General features: G+C 31.1%; 2 protein-coding genes across 9 annotated transcripts in view; one reads left to right on the top strand and one right to left on the bottom strand.

Annotated features, from left to right (window-relative positions):
• Positions 1–22,876, top strand: part of LOC106666318 (CDK5 regulatory subunit-associated protein 3) — a 32,690-nt gene that overhangs the window by 2,365 nt on the left and 7,449 nt on the right. For 2 of the 6 annotated variants that reach the window (XM_024229472.1, XM_024229473.1), the window contains exons 1-9: positions 18,469–18,642; positions 18,784–18,961; positions 19,023–19,261; positions 19,316–19,669; positions 19,733–19,795; positions 19,858–19,908; positions 20,202–20,303; positions 20,371–20,715; positions 20,774–20,847. In XM_024229472.1, coding sequence (XP_024085240.1) covers positions 18,511–18,642; positions 18,784–18,961; positions 19,023–19,261; positions 19,316–19,669; positions 19,733–19,795; positions 19,858–19,908; positions 20,202–20,303; positions 20,371–20,715; positions 20,774–20,845 — 1,536 coding nt within the window. In that variant the 5' untranslated portion in view covers positions 18,469–18,510 and the 3' untranslated portion in view covers positions 20,846–20,847. Of the gene's footprint in view, positions 1–9,366; positions 9,526–18,468; positions 18,643–18,783; positions 18,962–19,022; positions 19,262–19,315; positions 19,670–19,732; positions 19,796–19,857; positions 19,909–20,201; positions 20,304–20,370; positions 20,716–20,773; positions 20,991–22,876 lie in introns of those variants that run through there. The other 4 variants (XM_024229475.1, XM_024229474.1, XM_014393412.2 and 1 more) reach the window with 4 other exon arrangements.
• On the bottom strand, positions 232–17,831 carry LOC106666317 (bifunctional 3'-phosphoadenosine 5'-phosphosulfate synthase). Of its 3 annotated transcripts, XM_014393408.2 has the most exons (9): positions 9,058–9,168; positions 7,467–7,581; positions 4,857–5,092; positions 4,545–4,802; positions 4,285–4,488; positions 3,994–4,221; positions 1,070–1,474; positions 737–1,013; positions 232–666 (listed from the first exon to the last, which is right to left on the bottom strand). In XM_014393408.2, exons 1-9 carry the CDS (start codon positions 9,100–9,102, stop codon positions 569–571), a joined length of 1,866 nt encoding a protein of 621 aa, XP_014248894.1. In that variant the 5' UTR covers positions 9,103–9,168; the 3' UTR covers positions 232–568. The 3 variants fall into 3 exon arrangements, with proteins under 3 accessions (XP_014248894.1, XP_024085239.1, XP_024085238.1); XM_024229471.1 differs by lacking the exon at positions 9,058–9,168 and adding an exon at positions 17,625–17,831 and having other exon boundaries at positions 3,994–4,488; XM_024229470.1 differs by having other exon boundaries at positions 3,994–4,488.

Genomic DNA, 22,876 nt, shown 5'->3' with positions numbered 1-22,876 from the left:
ACTTTAAATTAACATGTATACAAGGCCTTTATTATTTTTGATTAAAAAATAAAACTTCAGCTTGTTTTGTTTAATCCTGTCCATAAATTTATTTTTATTTAAACATTTATTGAGCAAATTCTATCAATTTAATCTCAGGGAATAAGCAAAAACAGACAAATACAAGGAGCAAAACATTGATTGGAAAAGGAAAATTGGACAGTTAGAGAAAAAATTCTTGTAACTCGAGAATATATTTGAATTTACAACAGTTAATATTTTTATTATTTATACTTATATAAAATTTAAACAATAAAAGGTATCTTAGTGGTGTAAACAGTGATAAATTGACAAGTCTTTGGCATTGCTTAATATTCCAACAAGATCAAACCGTCAACACGTCGCACAGCTTTAATGAATAACATTCAACAAAATTGATCAACAAGTAAATCATAAAATTTATATTGCAACAAAGTTTTCTGTTTTGGATATAAAACTTGTTTTTTGTAATATGAAAGAAAATGATGAAAACTGGCACTGTGGCAAATTCATATGCTGATTAACATGATGGTACTTTTATAAACAATTCTCATGAACATTCGACATTTTTGTAATAGCTAGACAAAACGTCCCATGCCGATGGTGCCATGAATCCTTTTGGAGGGAGAGCACCTGTTCTTGCAAGATCTAAACAGATAAATAAATAAATTTGTAACTAAAAAGTTATTTAAACTTGCATACAGTAAAATATACATACGTCTCATCTTTGTTCCTGATATGAATTCAAAATCATCCTTCCTTTTAGGATCGAAGAAGTCCATTTTGCCCTTGGACTTGTCAAAAGCCGCCACCTTGAATGGTATTATTTCAAGGTGAGGCAGTCCAGGCGCCGTGGACAGCACGTATGCGCCGTGAGTGTGATCATATAGATCGCCTCCTACTGATTTATCCGGATGGGGCAGACCAGCTGGGTCACGCCCCACTATATAAAACTGCGCCCCTGCAGCCATCCTCGCTTTAGCATGCCACTGGACCTTAAAGACAAAATTTACTATAGAAAATTTTATTTAAAAAAATTACTGATTCTTACTTCAGTAGGTCCAGCGTACATCATGGGCGAAGGGAAAATTGCCAAGACAGTACTTTCAGGATCGAGTACGCGTTCTTTAAGCACAGCTGCGTGCTGTTTCATCCTAGTCGGCAGCGGAACGTCATCTTCCTTTGTCCAGCCACCAAGAGGATGCAAAAGCAGTACGGGTTTCTTGAATCCCCTGCTTAGAAGCTTATCACGTGTGTCCTGCATGAGCAATGCGTGCCCATTATGAATCGGGTTTCTAAGTTGGAATGCAAATACGGCATCTGCTCCCATCTCCTTGAACTTAGCCCTTAGCTCATTTGGAGTCAAACGATACTCATCAAGGCCATCATTCCACTTAATCCTTTCAAAAACCTCCAGGCGGCCTCCCACTAGGAAGTCACCACTTTCATAAATCATCTGAAACATACAAGAAGTGATATTAATTTATTTAAACAAAAAAGTTATACAGTTCCTTTTCCAGCATAAACATGGCTACTCAGTAGAATGTCATGGTTCTATTGGTCCTCCGAGAACCTGCAATGGAGAATCACTCTCACCCAACTCAGGAATAGGCCTTACATGGTTGTCACAACACCTAATTTTAAGCTATGTGTGTACCGAAAAGTCACTCAATACCCAACCTGATTCATAGTAGGACTAGGAATGCCATGTAATCAATCAATGCCAATGAATTTTTCCCAGTAACTATACTATATTAAAAATTGATCAATGTACATTTGAGGCAGTAATAATATAGTTGTCATAGAATTTACTTTTGACAGGTAGATATAAAAGTCTATCACACTTGAAACTATTATGTTAACCAATTGGAATTTTAAAAATAATTAAAAAATTGACAGAATTTTTCAACATTCATCCATATTTTGTCATTATTGAGAAATCAACACTTGGATCTAAATGTCTACAATCCTCCGGCTCAAAGCAAAAATTCTTAATATCCTATGGTAACAAAATAAATAAAAATAAGCTAAAACTTTTGGACACTGAAACATTTTCAAAATTTTGGCAAAATTGGTTGTTGTTGTCTATGACTGGGCCCTAAAAACTCAAGAACGGGAACTGCATAATCATATTTTTTTAATCTCAACTTTCAGACCAAAAGAATTGGATAAAAAATTCACAGAATTATTCAACTTTCAAACATTAAAATTTTGGTATTATTGCAAATACCTCACCAGGATCTAAACTTGTACAAGCTGCCCGCTGAAAGCAAAAATTCTTAATATCCTACAGAAACAAAGGAAATAAAAATTAGCTAAATTGTTTTGACACTTGTCTTGACACTCCATTTTCAAAATTTAAAAAAAGTTTTGTGTGAAATCCACAACTGGGGCCTAAAAACTCAGGAAGAGAAGATATCCTTAACAATCTTTTCTTGATCTCTACTCTCAAACCAAAAGAATCAAGTAAAAAATATTTTAATTAATTAAAAGGTCTTGGTTGAAATGAAACATATAATTAATTAAAATATTAAAATAATTAATACTATTAATTACAATGACTAACTACATTGACAGTATTATTAACCTTTTAAATTATGTGTTTAATTGATATTTTCTTGTTTTTAACATAATTTTGGTGAAGGATTATTTAAGGATAGATTTTAATGCTGTCAAGATTTATATATACTAATTTGATAATTATTGGAATTAAAAATTCGGTGTAGATTTATTTTTATTCGTTTATTTATATCCCATAGATTTTTTAAACTTTGTTTCATTTTTCTTTTTATTGGTCTATCCATGTAACAAATGAACATACATGAACCTATCCCATCCAGCAAGCTAGAAGGGAACCCAAGAAGTTTCAACCCTCACAGGTTTTTCCTTGGAAATTCCTTCTTAGTGGTTAAAGTGAGGATTTTCAAGTTGGACCAATCCATCACAGTATCAAAAAAGTCCAGTTTAATCTCGAGGATTAAACCATTCCTAATGTTTTGAAACTTTAATTCATCACCAGCTGGTAACATTTATGGGTCTTTATTTGTATCTTTACTTTGCCTAGTTTTCTTCATTGCTGTTGCAGTACATGGAAGAGATAATAAGATATAAAAATGAGAAAAGCAAGAGAAAAAAATGTTTAGACAGCACAGCTCAGGCCTCAATAATTACTACATATTTCAATGATATGTGCTGATTTTTGAGGTACTGTTGTACCCAAAAGGTACAGATTGTTTGAAAGTCTTTATTCTTCCTCAAGCTAATAACATCAATAAGTCTTTATTTGTATCATTGCTTTATGTAAGAGTATGTGAAAAGTACTGAGCTAAAAACATATTCTCATGGTGATAGCTCAGTCCAAACCTCAAGTATTACTGCATTTGCTGTTGCCCTACCTCATCGCCAATTTTAACTTAGAAATCCATCCAGCCTATTATTTGCGCGTTTATGCACCTCTAAAGTTTTTATGAATTTTATTATGTTTTAAAACAAAAAAAGATCAATGGATTTACTCTTACTGAGACTCTGACTTTCAACCGAAAACTAATGGAAAATAACCAATTTTTTTCTTGAAATTTCCAATATAGCACAACATAACACATTTAATTAAACATAAAAAACTTTTATTGGTAAATAAAATGTTATGATTATTACTAAGCAGCAATAACAAAAGAATAAGAATACCTGTACATGATTGATGGTAATGAACAATCAACTGTACAGGTTTTCATTTATTCAAATCCCCCTCTTTAAATGTTATAGAAATTATTACATAAGCTCACCTTGACTTTAAACTCATTTATTTTGCTTCAGAACAATCCATTAGAATTCTCCGTTCTGCATAAATGCATTTTATTATGTAACCCAACAATATTCAATTGTTACATAATATCAGTGTTCAATAGACTGATAAATACGTGGTCATTTTTGTGTAAGAATTCATTTTTGAATAATTAATTATTGTTTAAGTTGTACCTTTACGTAAGGATGGCCCTGGTGGCATGTCCCAAACTGTCGACAGACCCTTTCTTCTTTCCTGTGGGCGAAAAATTTAGGCTCTCGTAGAACTGCAACCACTTTTCCTTTGTAGCAGAGGGTCATCGCAGGCTCACCTTCGAGCCTTTCTTTGTCCTCTGTTGATACAGGAAGCACAATAGGGACAGACTGGTTGTGTCCATCTTGTAGACAATTGAAATGTAAAGTCTGAAAAAGTAATATAAAAATGAACAAATAAAGCTTTATGAAACTATTGAAATACACACATACTTGTAAAAACTGCTGCTCATTCATAAACCCGTTGAGCGGAGTTGCCCAGCCTTCGCTCAACACTTGCACCCATTGTAAGTCTAATTCACTAAGTTCAAACTTCTTGAATTGTTTTGACTCACTGAGAACACTCGGGAGCTTGTTGCTGTCAACGAACAATTCCATAACTTCACCACCAGGACGTTCCAAAAGAGGAATGATTCCCTGTTCAAGTTTAAAATGTATTGTATAATCACAAACTATAATATTAAAGGACTTACATGTTCTTCTAAGAGTTTGACAACTTGGAGGCTGCAATCTTCAATCGAGCCTTCGACAGTTTTCAAAACTAAATCAGGGTTCTCCGGGACATCATATGGCTGATCGACTCCTGTGAATCCCTTTATGACCCCTTGCCTCGCCTTCTTGTACAACCCTTTAACATCCCTTTGCTCACAGACGTTGATAGGTGTGTCGACGAAAACTTCAAAAAATGGCAGGTCGTTCTGCTTGTGGACATTCCTTGCCATTTCACGGTCCTAAAAAAACCTCTTCTGTGATAACTTTCAAAGGCTTATTATAAAGTGACTTACTGGAGCGAATGGTGAGACAAAACTGCACAGGGCGATAACACCACTGTCTGCAAAAAGCCTGGCAACTTCGGCAACTCTTCTTATATTCTCTTCACGGTCCTCTGGGCTGAACCCGAGATTTTTGTTAAGACCAGTTCTTATGTTGTCACCATCGAGACCATATGCTGGTATTCCTTTTGAGACGAGGTATGCCTCGAGGTTAAATGAAATAGAAGTTTTCCCTGCTCCGGAAAGGCCTGATAACAAAAACAATTCAATAACAATTAAAATTCACAAAATCATTACTATATCACAACATAGAATTGTTAAATTAATTAATTTGCCAATTTATCAAATACCAATGTTACAATAAATAAAAATCGTTCAATTTCAGACATTTCTTTGCATGTATTTTGTTTCAAAAATATACACAATGCGGGAAAAATAGGTAAAAATTCTGATGAGGGCTCTTCGAGGAAAAAAAATTATTTGTATATTCAATATCTCTCTAACTTATCAACAAAGGATTTGGTCAAATCTATCTTTAATGTTTTGTCGGTACTGGGGAATCCATATCATAAACCTTTGTAAGATCCACAAAATAATTGAACTATCCTTACTACCTCTCTGTTGGGAATGAATGAAGAATTGAATTTAAATTATCCAAGCGATACAACTTTTAGCACTTGGACTTTTGAAATTGCATCAGTAGTGAGTAATCTAAAACTGGGACCAAAATGTGAATAAAACTCTGTTCGGCTATCAAATAAAAATAACATCGTACATTAATTGGTGACAATTATTAAAATTTTTTGTTAGTGGTTTGATGTTTACATTTTTTTTTTTTTTTTTTCAAAACTGGTTATCCATATCCACAAATGAGGCTTAAACAAGTCTAAGGAACACTCTTAATTTTACTTTAATATTTCACATTCAGGACAAAAGAAATGGGTGAATTTGTTGAATTGTTGATCTTTGGGTTGTAGATCCATTTTCAACTTTTTTGTAAAACCAGTCGTGATGAAATGATGAAACCACTACTGGGGCCTAAGCAAGTCTAAGGAGCACTCTTACTTATGCTTATTTTAATATTATCATTATCAGGACAAAAGAATTGATGAAAATTAGGTAAATATTTTTGATATATCCATTTTGAAAATTTGGCCAAATTAGTTGTGTATTATACATAATAATTGGGGCCTAAAAACTCACAAGAGGACCCCAGTTATTTGTTTATCTCAACTCTCAGACTAAAAAAAATTGAATTTTATTCAACTTTCAGGTATTAATATTTTTTTATAATTAAAAAAATATCTAAATATTTACAAGTCTGTTCAAAGCAAACAAGAAAATAAAAATTGGTTTAATCTTTTTGAGTGATTCATTTTAAAAATTTCACCAAAATTGTTTCTGTGTACTACACTACTGGGGCCTCAACAAATCTAAGAAACACTAAATTGTATTTCCTTTAATATCTTACTAGCATGAAAAAAGAAATGGATGAAAATGAGCTAAATAGTCGAGCTTTTGGTCTTATCTTCTTCAACTTTTTCATAAAATCAGTAGTGATGAAGCCATAACTGAGGTCTAAACGAGTCTAAGGACACTTAATTACTTTTTTTTATATTTCACTTTCATGATAAAGAAATGGACTAAAATTGGCTCAATTGGTGATATTTTGATCTTAGAATATAACTTTTTTTGTAAAATCAGTAGCATTGATTCCACAATTAAACAAATCTAAGAGACACTAAATTATATGTTCTTTAATGTCTCACTAGCAGGAGAAAATAAATAGTTTTTTTAAGAAAAAGGAAATGGTTGAAAATTGGTTAAAATGATGATCTATTAGTCTTTGATCCATATTCAACTTTTTCATAAAATCAGCAGTGATGAATTCATGGATGGGGCCTAAAATACAAAAATAACTTGCATAATTTTATTTTCTTAATAGCCAGACCAAAAGAATTAGATGCTATTTGCCAGAATTTTTGAACTTTTGTCTATATACTACAGGATCAAATTAAATGAAGATTGGCTATATCTTGTCTGCCTGATCATTCACAAAATTTCTCAAGTTAATTTTCTGCACTTTGGTATAGAATTGTCATATAAACTTCGTCCAATAAGAATTTAATAAAATGGAAAAAGCCAACATTTTGGCATCAAAAAATAAATTATTTTAAATTCAAAATGCTTCGACTGTTGACCATGATTTTAAACCTTTTCTGCCTGTTTTATCAGTCCTTACATACGAAATTTCACCACATTTATATTTAAATTAGTATGTAAACATTTACTCGTAATATACAAAAAAATTTCAAAAGGGGAAAAAAATTGTTACTTTTTTGTATTACATGTAAGGACATACATTTAATCTTTTAATTACAAAAACAATAAATATAAATGTAAAAAAAAAAATCTTACTGATAAAATATCAATAAATCGGCTGGCAAGGAAATCCCGGTCGTAAGAAGACATGAAAGGGGGAAAGCCAAGGCAAGATAAATCAAGGGAAGCACCGTGAACTGTTATATAACACAAATTTACTACAGTGTAAATACAGTTGTGCAACATTTTTTTAGCCTCTGGAAAATACTAACTTTTTTTTAATATTGTATTTTTCCTTACCAGTGAACCAGACCGTGCACCCTCTGAACCCTCTGACATTTCCGAGAACCTGTCCTCTGTGATCCCTTGATACTTTGTGCTTCTGCTCGGTGACATTTGTTGCCACTTGTGCGCACTGGGAACAAAAACAAGACAATAAGAAAATATATAAAATTAAAATTTTCAACTTAACAACTTAAGATGGTCAAATTTTTGTTCTTTTTAATTTATGAATCATATTTTTTAATTAATAAAAATAAAATCTCAAATCAAATTAGCCCTAAATATGATTTTTTTTTAAATAAACAACCCTTTTAAACATGAGCAATAGAAGAATTGATAAATGTTCATGAATGGAAATCCACAGGACCTTGAATTTTATCATCTTCCTCACAACTCATTAGCATTACTTTGCCAATTCAACGATACGCTTCATTTGCATATTATTTTTTTTTTCTTTTTCTATCTCAAATTGTCCCTCATCTTTATAAACATTTCAGCCGTCCCCAACTGGAATAAATTGGAACAATTAAGCTTTATTAGAGATAGACCAATTACACCATAACTTTTTCCTGTTTGCTGACCTTCATATTATAGAAAGATATTACATTTAAAAAGCCCAAAATATTTAAACTGAAATAAAACCCTTTAATTATGAACTTTTCGTTGATAAAATGATATAAATTTCAAAGATCATTACAAGAATAAATAAATAATGTGTAAATTTGATTGCTGACAATTTATTTTAATTTTTCAATTTAAGATAATGTTAAAGTATAATACATATGTATACATTAAATTAATGACTATACATTTTAAAAAACTGTAGAGGTGAATTTATTGTTCAAACCAAATTTGTGTCATGTTTAAAGCACTAAAAGACAAAAAAGAAATAACTAGGTCAAACTATGTAATTTTGCCTCGGAAGACAATCGTTCAACTGGACTAATTAATTATTAAATTGCCCTAACTCTAAGTGTTTTGAAAATTCAAAAATCAATCTCGCCTTGAACCCTTTTCCAATAGGAATTGATTAGAATTGTAATATAATCCATCAATTGATTAGAAAGAAAACTAATAATCCAAAATAATATTAATTTTAATTAAATATCGAGTTTATATAAATTAAACACACACTTTGATTATTCATACAATTGAATGGGTTTTATTTTCGATGACACTATCTTTTTTTTTCACCCTAGTGATGATAAAAGAATTTGTTTACTCTCACCAAAGTACTAGAAAAACCAGTCTATTGTAAAGAAATAAAAAGATTTTTAAATTTTTTTTATTAATCATTTAATAGTAAAAGCAGAACAAATTCTGAAATTGATCTGTTTATAAAAATACATTGCTTTGAATCCTTTCAGATTTTATTTGTTTTAAAAATCAATTTATTATGCTAACTAGGAACTTATTAAAGCATAGTTTTTCTTTTTAATTTTACTAATTTTTAAAGATTTTTGTTACTTTATTACACAAACGCCAACTTGATAGAAATAAAATTTTAATAAATATATCACATAGTTATTGAAATAAAAAATGTATAAACCGATAATAAAACTATATTAAAAATAATCAATGCTTGTAACATGTTCAAAACAAAACTTACATTTTTCTCGTTGAGAAATTCAACAATTTTCTGGTGGCGCGACATGTTTTCGATTTGAAAAGTAGTGCTTACGGGACCACAGTACAGAGAGGACTAACACTAACTGTCCAAGGAAGGCTGGTAGGAAATGGAATAATCGTCAACGGCCTTGGCCACTAACTACTGGCCGTGCAAAACTTTTCCCACCTCTCCAATTATGTCATAATCCGTTCTTAAGACAAGATTCATTTTATACAATGCACAAATAAATAAAAAGGGATCAAGATTCATCTGATTCATCCTTAATGGTGAAACAGAAGGAAACTTAAATAAAAATCACACTGGCATTACCTTGCCTTGGCCTTTCATCCTACAACAATACAACTGAGAAGAGTGAAAGTAGAACCACAGGTTTTTTCTCTTCTTCCATCAACTTTTACTCTTGTGACAACAGTTATTCAAACGACCCTAATAACAGTGCATACCTGAGTAAGTTTATGTTGAAAACAAATAAATTCTACTTTAATTAATTGATTATTGTTTGAAATTTGTCTTCCTAAATAATCAAGAAAATACAAAATATAACACTATTAAATTAATTCAATGAATTAGTACCCGAATAGCATTCAAATTTAAACAAATAAAAATATTCATTGATGTTAATAAAATTAAGTTAACTTAAATCATTCATTAGTTTAAACAATTGAAATTAAAATGCTTAAACATTCAAAATATAGATTGAAATAATAATTTGATTTCATCGATTGTATGGCTTTGTTTGCTTATTTTATCATCAATTATGATTTGTATAATCAAATTGAATTATATTAGACTGTGTACACAAACAAAATATATATTTTCATCTCGTTTTCAAATTGTCATAGGATTTCCATGTGATTTTTTTATTTATAATTCCATAACTTTTACAGCTTTATTTAATTATTTTAAAACTTACTTTGATATTCATACTTACAAGGAACAATATTAGAAGAATTACACTGTATAAATAATCAAAAAATACATTTTCATCTTGTTTTCATACATTTCTCCTCTTTAAATTGACATATGGGGACCGCGGTAGCCGAGTGGTTAGCATGAGAGACTCTCACGCCGCGATCGTGGGTTCAATTCCCACCGTCGCCTCTGGCCCTTTTTTCACAATAAACCCCCCCCCCAATTTGAACACACATATAAGAATTGTCACATGGCTAATATGCATGCATAGTTCATAACGCAAAAAAAAAAAAAAAAAAAAGACATGAGCTTCATAAACACTACGGCTTTATGAATCCATCAGTTTTTATCCAATTTACCGTTCTAAATTGAAATATGAGAACCAGGCCAATCTTTATTTCGATATTAAATACAGTTTATGGTTTTATTTATATATTTTAGGACAAATTATGATCTAAATAATCTTATAGAATATATTAGACTGTATGAACAATGAAAATATTCATTTACACCCTGTTTTTATCCATTTTTCCCTTCTAAATTGAAATATGAGATCCAGGCCAATCTTTCTTTGAATATTTAATAAAGTTTATGGTTTTATTTATATTTTTTAAGACAAATTGTAATTTTAATAATCTCATAGAATATATTAACTCATGAACAATGAAAATATACATTTGCGTCCTATTGTTATCCATTTCTCTCTTCTAAATTGAATGAGTTCCATGTGATTCTTTCTTTGGATATTTCATCTGTTTTATGGCTTTGTATGTTTATTTTAGTACTGATTATGATCTGAATAATTTTATAGAATTGTACTGGACTGTGCAAATAATAAAAATACAACCTTTTTATAAATTTCCACTTTATAAATTGGATCTAATAAACTTTATCATTTTATTTATTTATTTAGGACCAGTTATGATCTTCATCACCACATAGAATTACATTAGACTGTACAAACAATTAAAATATACACCTCTCTTCTAAATTGAAATAAGAGTTCCATGCGAATATTTTTTGGGAATTTTCATAAAATTTATGGCCTTCTTTATTTTATGGCCTATTATAATTTGTGTTGTCGTTAAGAACAATATTGGAATAATAGACTCAGTCAACAAGCAAAATCTTTTTTATAATGGGTTTGTATATTTTTCTCTCATAAATTAATGTGTGATTTCCATGCAAATGTTTAGAAATATTTCTTGGATTTTATTGTCTCATTTATTTACTTTATGACCTACTGTTCACTATTGAATGACTAGAAGCAATATTTATCAGAGTCAGTAGGTAAACAAAATGCTTTCCGCTTGTTTTTAAACACTCTCATATAAAGTGATATATGATTTCCATGCTAATCTTACTTTTGAATTTTTTTCATAAATTTGCTGTTATTTATTTAAAGAATGAATATAGTATTCAGTATAAAGATGTTATGTCAGACAAGGAACAGGATACTCCAAGCATCTCAAATCGTAAAACCAATTTAAAAAAGGAAAAAACCTGGCATCCTTCTCTTCTAAAGTTTTGCTAAACGAACCTTCAATTGTCACTCAATATAGAAAAATGATTGCATTGACATTTATTTTTTTGTTCACAGCATAATTTAAAAATGAAAAAAAGTAAAGTTCAACATTTTAATGTTCAAGAGACGTTGAATCACACGTCAAATAAATTACAGACGTTGAATTTATATAACTATGAATCATACATAAAATTACAACTGAAATTCAATGAATATATTTGTACATTAGTTGTTTTTTAACTTTTAACAAAACACAGAATACTCTAAAACAGGCTAGTATAAGTATAATCAGTAATGATTGACCCACAAAAAGAAACACAATTTTGTTAAGAACTAATTAACTTTGAAGGGATTCTCGTTAAAACATTAAAATTTTAATAAACTCAGATCATATCCTAAATAATCAATCAAACTTCATCCTCAACAGGAGGATTTATAATAAAAATAAACCTAAAAGTTTTTATAAAATATATTGAAGCCATAAAAAAACGCATAAACAAATTTACACATGTGACTAATCTTGAGCCTGCCTCCACCCACTTAAACTGTGCAATAAATCCCTACTATTTGTAATTAGTCAGCTTTTGCTTCGGTATCTAACATATAGATAGTATTGTTTTATAATCGCAATGTGAAATATTATAAAATTCTTGGTAAGATAAGGATGCAATTAAACTGTCAGAAATTAAAATAGCCAACAACAAATGGCCTACTGTTATCAATCTATTACGCAACTTTTTACATTAATTTGATTAAATTTTCCTCTGGAAAGAAAAAAAACAACTTTTAAATGTTTTCTTAAAATATCAATTGTACCTTTAATTGTTTAATACTTTGAAGAAAATGTGTTATGAAACACCCCCATCCTTCAGATTGAGGTCATCACAGATAATTAATTTGAGGTGGATTGAGAACTAGATTTAGCATTACAAGGGCACTCGGTGGACAAAAGCCGAGTCATTCATCCGTTAAAATGATTAATATCCACTAAGTATCAAGGATTGTTGAAAAAAAAAAAAGATATTGGTTAGATGAATAAGTCAGAGGACCTTCTAAATTACACTATAATTGAATAAATTTCTTATAACTTTATTTAATAGACACGTATTTATATATTAAACAAATCTAGAATTTTTTTAAGAAGGCTGAGACTTAGTTTCATGAATTAAACTGTACTGAAAATAATATGAGTTCCATGTGAATTTTTCATTGTCTATTTCCTCAAATTTTATGGCTTCGTTTGTTTACTTTAGGATTGATTGTGATCTGAATAATCACATAGGATTATACCAGATTGTATAAAGATTAAAAATATAAATGTTCTTCTGTTTTTATACATTTCCCCTTTCTAGTTGAAATATGAGACCCAGGCCAGTTTTTCTTTGGACATTTAATAAACTATATGGCTTTATTTATTTATTTTATGGCCAATTATGATTTTTATAATCACATAGAGTATATTAGAATACATGAACAATCAAAATGTACAATCTCTCATCCAGAGAGAAATGTATAATTCTCTCTTCTAAATTTAAATATGAGCTCTGAATGATTCTTGTTTTGGATATTTCGTTAATTTTATGGCTTTGAATTTTTATTTTAAAACAGATTACAATATGAATAATCAGAGACAAAAAAAGTTATACTAGACTACGTAACCAGTATAAATATAAATTTTCTTTTCATTTTATACATTTCTCCATTCTAAATTGAAATATGCAATCCGAGCAAATTTAATAAACTTCATAGCTTTATTTATTTAGTATGAATTATGATCTTTATAACCACGTCGAATATGTTATATACTAGAAATTGCTTGAACAATTAAAATATACGATCTCATCTCGTTTTTATGCATTTTTCTCTTCCAAATTGCAATACGAGTTCGATACATTTCTTTGAAATTTTCATAAACTTTATAGCCTTATTTATTTATTTCATGACCTATTGTAAGTTGTGATAAGCCATTAGGAGCAATATTAGAATAGTAAGACTTGACAAAAAAAAAGTTTTGTAAATTTTTTTCTCATAAATTGATGTGTGATCTCCATGCATAAATTTATGTACAATTAATATATACAGCATATATGTATATTTATACTTAATACAATAAATATATTAAGAAGTCAAGGGTTTAATTTTATGAATTTAACTCAGAATACTTAACCTGAATAAATATCTTAAAAAATAAAGATAAGTAAGGAAGATAATACTGAAGAATGCCGGAAATAAAAGTTTATCAGTGTTGCAGGTCCTTGCCATTTTTAATAACCCATGGACGATATGTTTAAGGCAAATTTGATATTGATCAACGTCAGAAAATATCGGTTAATTAAGTTATGTAATTAAATTAATAAATAATTAATTTGCTATAAAAATGCATAATAGGGCGTGAAATGACCTTAGCCGTTAAAACGCCCTTAAAAATTAATAATAATAATATTAACTATTATTTATTATAAACTATTATTTCCTGTAATCATTGTTAAACAAAATTGGATTGTTTAAAGAAAAATTGGAAGAGAATTTTTATTTTAACTAGATTTAAAATTTTCAAGTAGGGCTGGTTAAAAAAAAGTATATATTCATGCTAAATATCTGTGATGTTTCATTCCAAAATCAAACACCGCATCACATAGCATTAAAAATACAGGACTGCGTATTTCTACATGTGCTTTTTGCTAAAGTCCTCTAACAGCTTACATGTCAAGGCTAGTGACTTAGATTGTATGACAGTTGGCTCACACATGGCTATTTAATGGCTCATGAACCACCCCCACTCTGTCAACCATATAGGACAACTATCCAGCATATTTTCATAGGCTCTGGATGCTATACTTGGGAAAGAGTGGCCTTCCCCTGGAATGGATGTCTTGGGAGATGATGACTTGATGGGGGAAAGATTTAATCATGTAGTCCCAGATACCTTTAACTAACCATTGGTTCACTGACAGCTTTGTTAGTTAAACTGAACACATGTACAATATATAGACAGATTTACTCGGTGGTGCATGTTTTGACACATCATAAATAAAATAATGCACCACCTGCTTAAATAGTCCAAGCCAGTTCTATCGCTAACATTGTCCTTAGTTGTTGGTGTCAAATGAAGTTGTTCACTGTATGGGGACTCAGATGGAGGAATTGGGGCTGCTGAAGATGGATCGATGGGCCAATGATCTTTAAAAGTACAGCATAAAGTCACCAAACGCTTGGGTTTTTTCTCTCTTAAAATAAAGTTCTGTTGTGCTGACATATCGTGATATTTTAGATTTTGGACTTTATATAGCCCCAAACAAAGAAGCTGAGAGGTGCTTGTTCTTGCTTACTGACTGCTGGTAGTCACTTCCTGTATGAACTAATTTCACATTCCCACCCTCAAATATGCCAATCACTCACATAATTGAATATGGCGAGGAGTTGGCCAGCAGGGTGGAATGTTTTGTTGAATGTGTTTGTTTAAATTTTATTGGCACCCCGGGAAACTTAAGCCACCAATATTGCCAATATTGCAACATTTCTTCGTGTGGTAGGACTGATGAAGCTATAATTTGTTCATTACTGTTCATTTTGTAATCCCTACCACAGAAGTAGATGTCTAACAGATTAACAGTACCAAGGATATGCAAACCAAAATGATCTGTAACGACCAGATTACACCATAATATTGCTTTACCCACACAACTTTCTCCTGGATGGAACACATTTTGAACTAAGTGTGCTTACCAAGAAACTAACTTTAATTATAAAATTGCACCCGAGTCCATTTAAGCAGGTGGTGCATTTTTTCTCCCATGGTCGGTTGAAAAATTCACCACCATTTATATGGTGTTTCAGATAATGTGATACATACAAACTTTTGGATAGTTCAGTTCGCCTGCTTGTCAAAAAAAATTTAAAAGACTGGAAAGTCAGAATTCATCAAACAAAAATTGTCAATAGGAAAGCCAAGTTTGAAATAATGGAAAGTTAGTTCATTATTTATTTAAAAATTGCAAAATATGAATTGCCTAATAAGATGTCACAATTAAATGTATACAAGGTGGAACATTTTTTTGACATAGGAAAAGCTATGCAACACCTTCTGACCATAAAAATAATTTCTATCCATTTTCACAGTTGATGGCAAATCAACTGTTGAACAGAGGCTTTGATTGAAAAATGGACTGCAGAGGTTGGGCCAAAAAACCCGAAATGAACAAAGTAAAGAATATTTAAGCCTTGGAACATTTAGGTTTTTTTTTCTTTACAGACTATCTAAATAAAATGTCTTAGTTGTGGCATAATGTTGAATGAAAACATAAATTGCAAGTCTTAGAACACTTTATTTGATATCATGTCCATTCGCAACTATAACATTTAGTTTTTCTCAACTAAACAAATATTTTTGGATTTTGTTTTTAATTTAGCGAAGTGCCTAATACATTTTGATTTCTCATCAGTGAATTTTAGCTTTATTTATTATTTAAAGCCAGAATGATTTTTTTGTTTGATAGAATTTATTTAACACTTTTACATTGCAAAATTGGAATTAAATTCTATCAGTGTTTGCCAAGAAATTCATTTTAATTAAAAAATTGCACCAGGGTCTATAAGCATGAGGCGCATTATTTTTCTTATAGTGTGTAAAAATGCATCACCTTGTATATTCACATGAGATTTGAATCACATTTGATGAGTATAACTTGGGGAAAAAGTGCACGATTTTTTTTCTTCCAAAGGATATAGAAAAAATAGAAAAAAAATAGAAAAATAGATTAAAATATCAAATTGTAATTTGCTAATAAAACTGATTTTTTTTACGGAGTTTGATTGAACTTTGAAATTTAATGAAATTTAAATTGGACGTCTTCAGACACCTCATTTGACTTCATATCCATTCATAAATATAACATTTATATTTTTGACCAACTTTACCTATATTTTTGGATTTTGTTTTTAATTTAATTAACAATAAGCAACTAATTCATTTTTATTTTTTAGAGGAATTTGTAGCTTTATTTATTTAAATACAGGTTTTTTCCCCAAAATGTGTGCATTTTTGTAAATATTTTTACACACAGTAAATTAACATTTTATCAATTTTTAATATTTTTATGTATTTTCATAAGAAGCAAGTTGTTAACATGTTGTGTGTTTATTTAGTGTCAGGATGCACACAGTTCCGGCTGTAAGCAATCTTAAAAATGTTGGTAAACAAAAACAAAATAGACTTAAATGCTTAAAAATTATACTAAATCAATAGGCTAAAAAACAATTAGCTTTTTTTTCCAATTTTACAAATATTTTTGGATTTTTTATTTTTTTATTTAGGAAAGTAACTAATATATTTTTATTTCTCATCAGAGGATTTTCCAGCTTTATTTATTTAAGTATAGAATGATTTTTTTTCAAAATATATGTATTTTTGTAAATATTTGTATACACTGTAAATAAACATTTATATAAATATGCATTTAATATTTGTATATAGTTATTTTCAAGACAGGGCAAAGTTGAAATTTTAACATATTGTTTAAATAAAAAATAAATAAATTAGACTAAAAAACATTTAGCTTTTTTCCAACTTTACAAATATTTTTGGATTTTTTTAAATTTAGGATTTAACATCAGAAGATTTTTTAGCTTTATTTAAGTACAGAATTTTTTTTAAATTTTTTTTTTAAATTTTTTTTTGTATATTTATATATTTATTGTAAAGAAACATTTATATAAATATTTAATATTTTCATGGCAGGGCAAAGTTGAAACTGCTTTTATTTTAATTTTTATACAAAGAAGGTTGAGATGAAAAATTAATGTCACGAGCGGGGCTCGAACCCTCGACCTCCGGCTTTACACCCGGCGCTCTACCACTTGAGATATTACACGCTAAACGTTTTATTTTGATTTTTTTTTAACTATAAAAAAGTTAGAATGTAAAATTTGAATCAAATTTGGTGGGTATAATTGAGGAGAATTTTTTTTTTAATTTGCGGGGGAAATCGTAAAGTGCGTGATCCTTTTCCCCCCCCCCCCAAAGGATTAATAGGCTAAAATGTTCAAATAGTGCGTGAAACATGTGTAAGTTGCAACCTTCCGCAAAAGGTCGGAAAAAGACCAAACTCACCGTCTTCTGCCTTTTCGCCCTTTCGTTCTCGTCCAGGGTCATTTCGATCCGGTTGGATTTCCTTTTGTTCTCCACTTCTGTTGAAGATCTGGCAGAAAATGTCGAGATGCCCGGACCCGACCCCGAAACCCGAATGCAGGAAATCTCTTCCTTTACCCCTTGACAACCGGGCGAGGCCGACCCAGACCCGATCTGCGTGTCAAGTGCGTGCGCGGCACGTGTCCAATTCGATTCGACCAAGGCCCAATCCACTCTTTTGAATAGTGCCAAAACGGGTTAATTGTGTGCTTTCTGCACCTATTCGTCTCTTTCATCTCCTTTCTTGCTATGCAAAAGCGGAAATTCTGAAAATAAAACATACAGAAATATATATAAATAGCTTTCATCATAGATCCAAATGAATGATTCATAGAGTAGATGGGGCCCATCAGTGGAATATTAGGGCCAGCCCAACCCATTCGGGCTTTAAGGGCCAGCTTTCAACTTAAAAAAAAAAATCCATGATTGGATCAAATTAACAAGATTTAACATGATCTGTTGCTATTCTCTTTTTCTTCTCTCTTTTAAACTTTTACATTATACCTATTTCTCTCCTTTCATATTAAACTATTGTAATATTATACAAATTTTGCTAATTAATTATTATTTCTTGCACTATATTTTGTAACCTTTTTATTCTTTGATTATTTCATATTTTTCTAAGGGCCCTATTGTGAATTTTTTTTATAAATTTCTATTTCTATATATGGAATCGATACTTTAATTCGTTTTAACCATTATCCCGTCATTTATTGACGATTTTTTTAAAATTATTGATAATTGTCTAAACTATACAACTGTCTTAAATTTTTATTTTTTTAAAAACTTTTCTATTTAAGTTGATTTTATGACTAAATTCGAGAAAAGTGATCGAGTGTCAGCGATATCGATTTTTCTGCAACCTTTCGTTCTGTTTTCCCGTGTTCCAGTTGTCAAATTGAAATCTCCTTATGGTTCAGCAGAAGGGAATCTAATAATGGTATGTCAAATTTTATGTTTCCTTTCTTGATTTCTATTTTTATTGTTATTTAAAACAAATAAACAGAAATGTTAGTTCATTTTATTTTAAGATTGTTTATAGTTGTTTCACTGTCCATTTTTTTTTTTTTTTTGTGAAAAGGAGGACCAGTATATAAGTATTGACATATTCATACCTAAGCTGCTAGAATGGTTGTTGAGCAGGAGGCATTGTATGTACGACTGGCAGGCTGCTGTCATTGCGATCAGGGCTAAGATCAACGAGGCGATCCAGGATATGCCCGAGAACAAGGAAATCACCCTCTTACTCTCAGGCACATGTAAAAAAATCCCAGCTTTTTCTTTCTTTTTAGCCTGTATAAACATTTAAAATACTTTCAGATATAAATTATTTCCATTGTCTTAAGATAATCGACATTCTCAAAGAGACGGAAGGAGATTCGAAAAATATATTTGGCCAGTATAGCTCGAAGCGTCTCAAAGACTGGCAGGAGATTGTGAATTTGTACAAGAAGAAAAACGTGTACCTCGCAGAGGCCGCTGAACTGTTAATCAACACGGTTAAATACGAACTGCCTTCTATTAAGAAACAGATAGCAAAGCAGAACCAGCTGAAAGAAGTAATTTATACTATAATAATACATAATTTTAGGTTTTAACGACTCGATTTTCAGGAATGGAGGAAAAAGGAGTCGGATGCCGTCAAGATGGGAAACAGCGCCAAGAACGAGTTGAACTCCCTGCTTAGAGAGTTGGGCCTCGAGGGCCATCGTACGGGCTTTAGAAAAGCGTTGTTGACCTCTGCTAAACAGCTTTATACAATAAACGAAGACGTCGCTGGCCGGATCAAAACGATCCTGCCGGCGATCGAGTATTACAAATTGTTCACTTCGTACTCCCAGCCGAAGAGCGAAATAGACCTTGCTCTCATCAAATATCTCTCGAACAAGGGCAACACGACTACTTACGAATGGGAAAAAGGCGTCAAACCAACCAAAGTAATTTTGCCAACTTTAGCAGCAGAAGAGGTAATAAATTCAAATAACTTATAAAATTGATTTAAAAAAAAAAAAATGATATAATTTATTTAGTCCGAGCAAGATGATGGTACGATCGATTGGGGTTTTGATATTGACTTTTCTGACAGTAAACAGGTAAGTTAAATATAAAAAATTACATTAATTTTTTATAATAATTCCATGATTCTTTATTAAAGATAGAAAACGCTGATTTGGAAGAAGTTAAAAAAGACACCATTGAAGAGAATGTAAGTATAATATTAGCGCCTTCATGTTATCTTTCCTTTACCATATTCTTTATTCTTCATTTAATGTCAGTGGATCAGATTGGCTAGTAAAGTATCAGAGCGCCATCTTTTGCCCTAAAGTTCAAATCATGATGATAGGTGATCTACGTACATTCAACAAATATTAACTTGACATAAATGACTTTTGGAAAAAAATGTTTAAAAATTTATGATCTTTATCTCCACTCTTGTCGATGCTTAACTAAATTTATTTTTTGATTTTCTCTAATAAAAAGTATTTCTTATGTTTTAAGAATGACACAGAGGGTAATGCAATCGTAGCAGAAGGACCATTGGCATTGTCAGTACTAGATAATTCCATTTTCAGGACAAATTTAATCAATCAGCTCCTCGAGGTTTGTGGAAATTTAATAACCCAACTCCCTAATAATTTTTTTCTATATTTTCTTATTAAATTTTTAGATCCAATGCTTTATCAAAACTCGTCTGTATGAATTGGAACATGGTGAAGGTCTGAACACCATCGCCGAATCGGCGTCTGACGTCAAAGAGATGTCATCGTCAATTAACAACGTTTTAAATTTGTTGACGAACACAACTACGGAAAACTTCTACAATATACTGTATTACCCACGGTACTTAGACGACATTTTGAAGAAAATCGAGGCGAAGGAGAACGCAATCGAAAGGGGCGCAGCGATCTCCCTTGTTGCCAAAGAGAAGGCCGCAGAAGCGGAACGGGAGGTGGCGAACCTGAACCAAAAGGTGCAGGTCATAGTAAAAAAAAGCCGTGAACTTCAAAAAGAGGTATTTGCAATTTTAAGACTCGCCTCCTTTAAAAATTTACCTGAAATTTTGATTTTAGATATCAGAAGACATATCGCAAAGATATAACGGACGGGAAGTCAACCTTATGGGAGGAGCGAGTGTCAATTAAGTGTAAGAAAACTGATGTCTTGATTTTTATATTTTCTATTGAAAATATTTTATAAATATTGAAATCTGAGATTTCTGGTTCGGTTTAGGTGTTAATGAATTTTCAAGTTTGATTTTTGGTTATTAAAAACTTTGTTTCATTCATATATATTTTTATAATTATAAAATTGTCTTTGTATATATTGTCTTCCTGTCTAATTCAAAGGATAGTTATTTGGAGGTCATGAGATGCGGTCTGGTGTGATGTAGGTTTTAGAAAAACGTTTTCTTTTTTTTTTTTCCAATGTTTCGATCTTTATTGAGATCATCATCAACAGATAGTGTTGAGGTCAGCAATGTACGACCTACAGCTTGATCATCATTGATCATTCTGCTCTGTAAAATGTGGACCTGGTGCATGGTCAAAATTGAAGAAAGAAACTGCGATCACTTGCCAAACATTCGGCCTTTGAGGATGACATTATAAAGGCCAAAAGCTTGGCAAGTGATTGCAGTTGCTTTCTTCTTTTTTTAACCGTACATCAGATCCACATCTTACACTATTTAGGAGGTATCAACTTCTATAGTCCATCTATTTAATTAATAATTAGCTATAGCAAAAAAATGGTCTTATACAAATCCCAAGTTAATTTTGACTAGGAATCGCGTGGTGGTAACACATTTAACGTAACTTTCTCATCTAGCTGGGAAATGACAATAACTTTATTTTAAATACACTAGTTGGTCCGCTTGACCAATTAATATATTTCAATTTTTCAAGTGTCAAGTGGGATTCCAACCCACGATCTTTGGGTAGAAACGCCGCTGCTCTACCATTTGAGCTATCGTGCCCTCGATCCACTCGGAATCCCACTCGTGACACCAATTTTTTTTTATCTCAACTAAAAACCTTAATTAATTGAAATATATTAATTGGTCAAGCAGACCACAAAACTAGTGAATTTAATAAGTTTAAATGAAGTATACCTTCACTAAAGCTCTCCGTGGCCATTTCATTTGTCGCCGAGAATCAAATAGATTAGACGACATTTGAAAAATGGCAAAAAGGAGGGAAAATTCAAAAGGTGGGGTTGAGATGGGAAGTTAGTGTTTGAGTGGATCGAAGTCACGATAGCTCAAGTGGTAGAGCAGCGGTGTATCTAGCTGAAGATCGTGGGTTCGAATCCCACTTGTGACATCGACTTTTTTATCTCAACTAAAAACCTTAATTAATTGAAATTTATTTTAAATGAGAATCCCATATTTTTATTGTAAAATTCAATTCTAGAGCTTATTTTAGGCCACTTTTATTGAAAGGAAATTTTTGATTGGATCGACCATTTCTGAGTTATACCCGACAGAAGACGCATGAGCGGGTAAGCTTTTTGTAAGAAGATGGCCCTGCCCGTTTATTTCAGAAATGATTAGTATTAGCAAGTTAATTAATTTAAAATAGGAATCATCTCAGAGTAGGATTGAGATCAGGGGTTGCTTTTACACTTGGCTTATATTAATTTTTGGAAGAAAAAAAACTATAAAAAAGGATTTTTTTATCATACTATAAAATTTTTCCTAATAATAAAATAAACTCTACAATTTAATTGAACTATAAAATGTGGGATTCTCATTTAAAATAACAATACTAAGGTCATTTCCCAGCTAGATGAGAAAGTTATGTTAAATCTGTTACCACCATGCAATTCCTAGCCAAAATACTCGGAGTTTGTATAAGATCATTTTTTACTAAAGTTAATCATTTCCGAATTAAATGGGTGGATTAGAAGTTGGTACACCCTGTATACTGGTTGATAATACACATAGTTATTCTAATATATACTTTTTTCCCTTCACCTCCCGCTTTTTTTAAAGAATGTACTAAGGCTTATGAAACATAACCAAGACTTTTGTTTTAAGAGAGTGTAATTTTGAAGTGAGCAGGCCTCTTTTTGAATATATTGCTAAGAATGTCAGGGCTCAATAGAGCCAGTGGTCATCTAGTTCTGACCTGTTCAGCACTAGCTCTCATGACACTAAGACTATGAAGGCACGAAAC

The sequence above is a fragment of the Cimex lectularius genome, unplaced genomic scaffold (assembly GCF_000648675.2).
Source record: "Cimex lectularius strain Harlan isolate CLEC.00 unplaced genomic scaffold, Clec_2.1 scaffold236, whole genome shotgun sequence".
Lineage (NCBI taxonomy): Eukaryota > Metazoa > Arthropoda > Insecta > Hemiptera > Cimicidae > Cimex > Cimex lectularius.
Note: the sequence above shows the minus strand (reverse complement) of the source record. Positions and strands in the feature narration are given on the sequence as shown.

What these genes read in the sequence shown, in the direction of transcription:
- LOC106666317 (XM_024229470.1), bottom strand. Translation starts at nt 9,102, where the DNA reads ATGTCGCGCCACCAGAAAATTGTTGAATTTCTCAACGAGAAAAAT. An exon ending in AGGGCCATCCTTACGTAAAG is followed by an intron (nt 1,475 to 3,993) that starts GTACAACTTAAA and finishes TGTATGTTTCAG; the next exon opens with ATGATTTATGAAAGTGGTGA. An exon ending in ATCAGGAACAAAGATGAGAC is followed by an intron (nt 667 to 736) that starts GTATGTATATTT and finishes TTATCTGTTTAG; the next exon opens with ATCTTGCAAGAACAGGTGCT.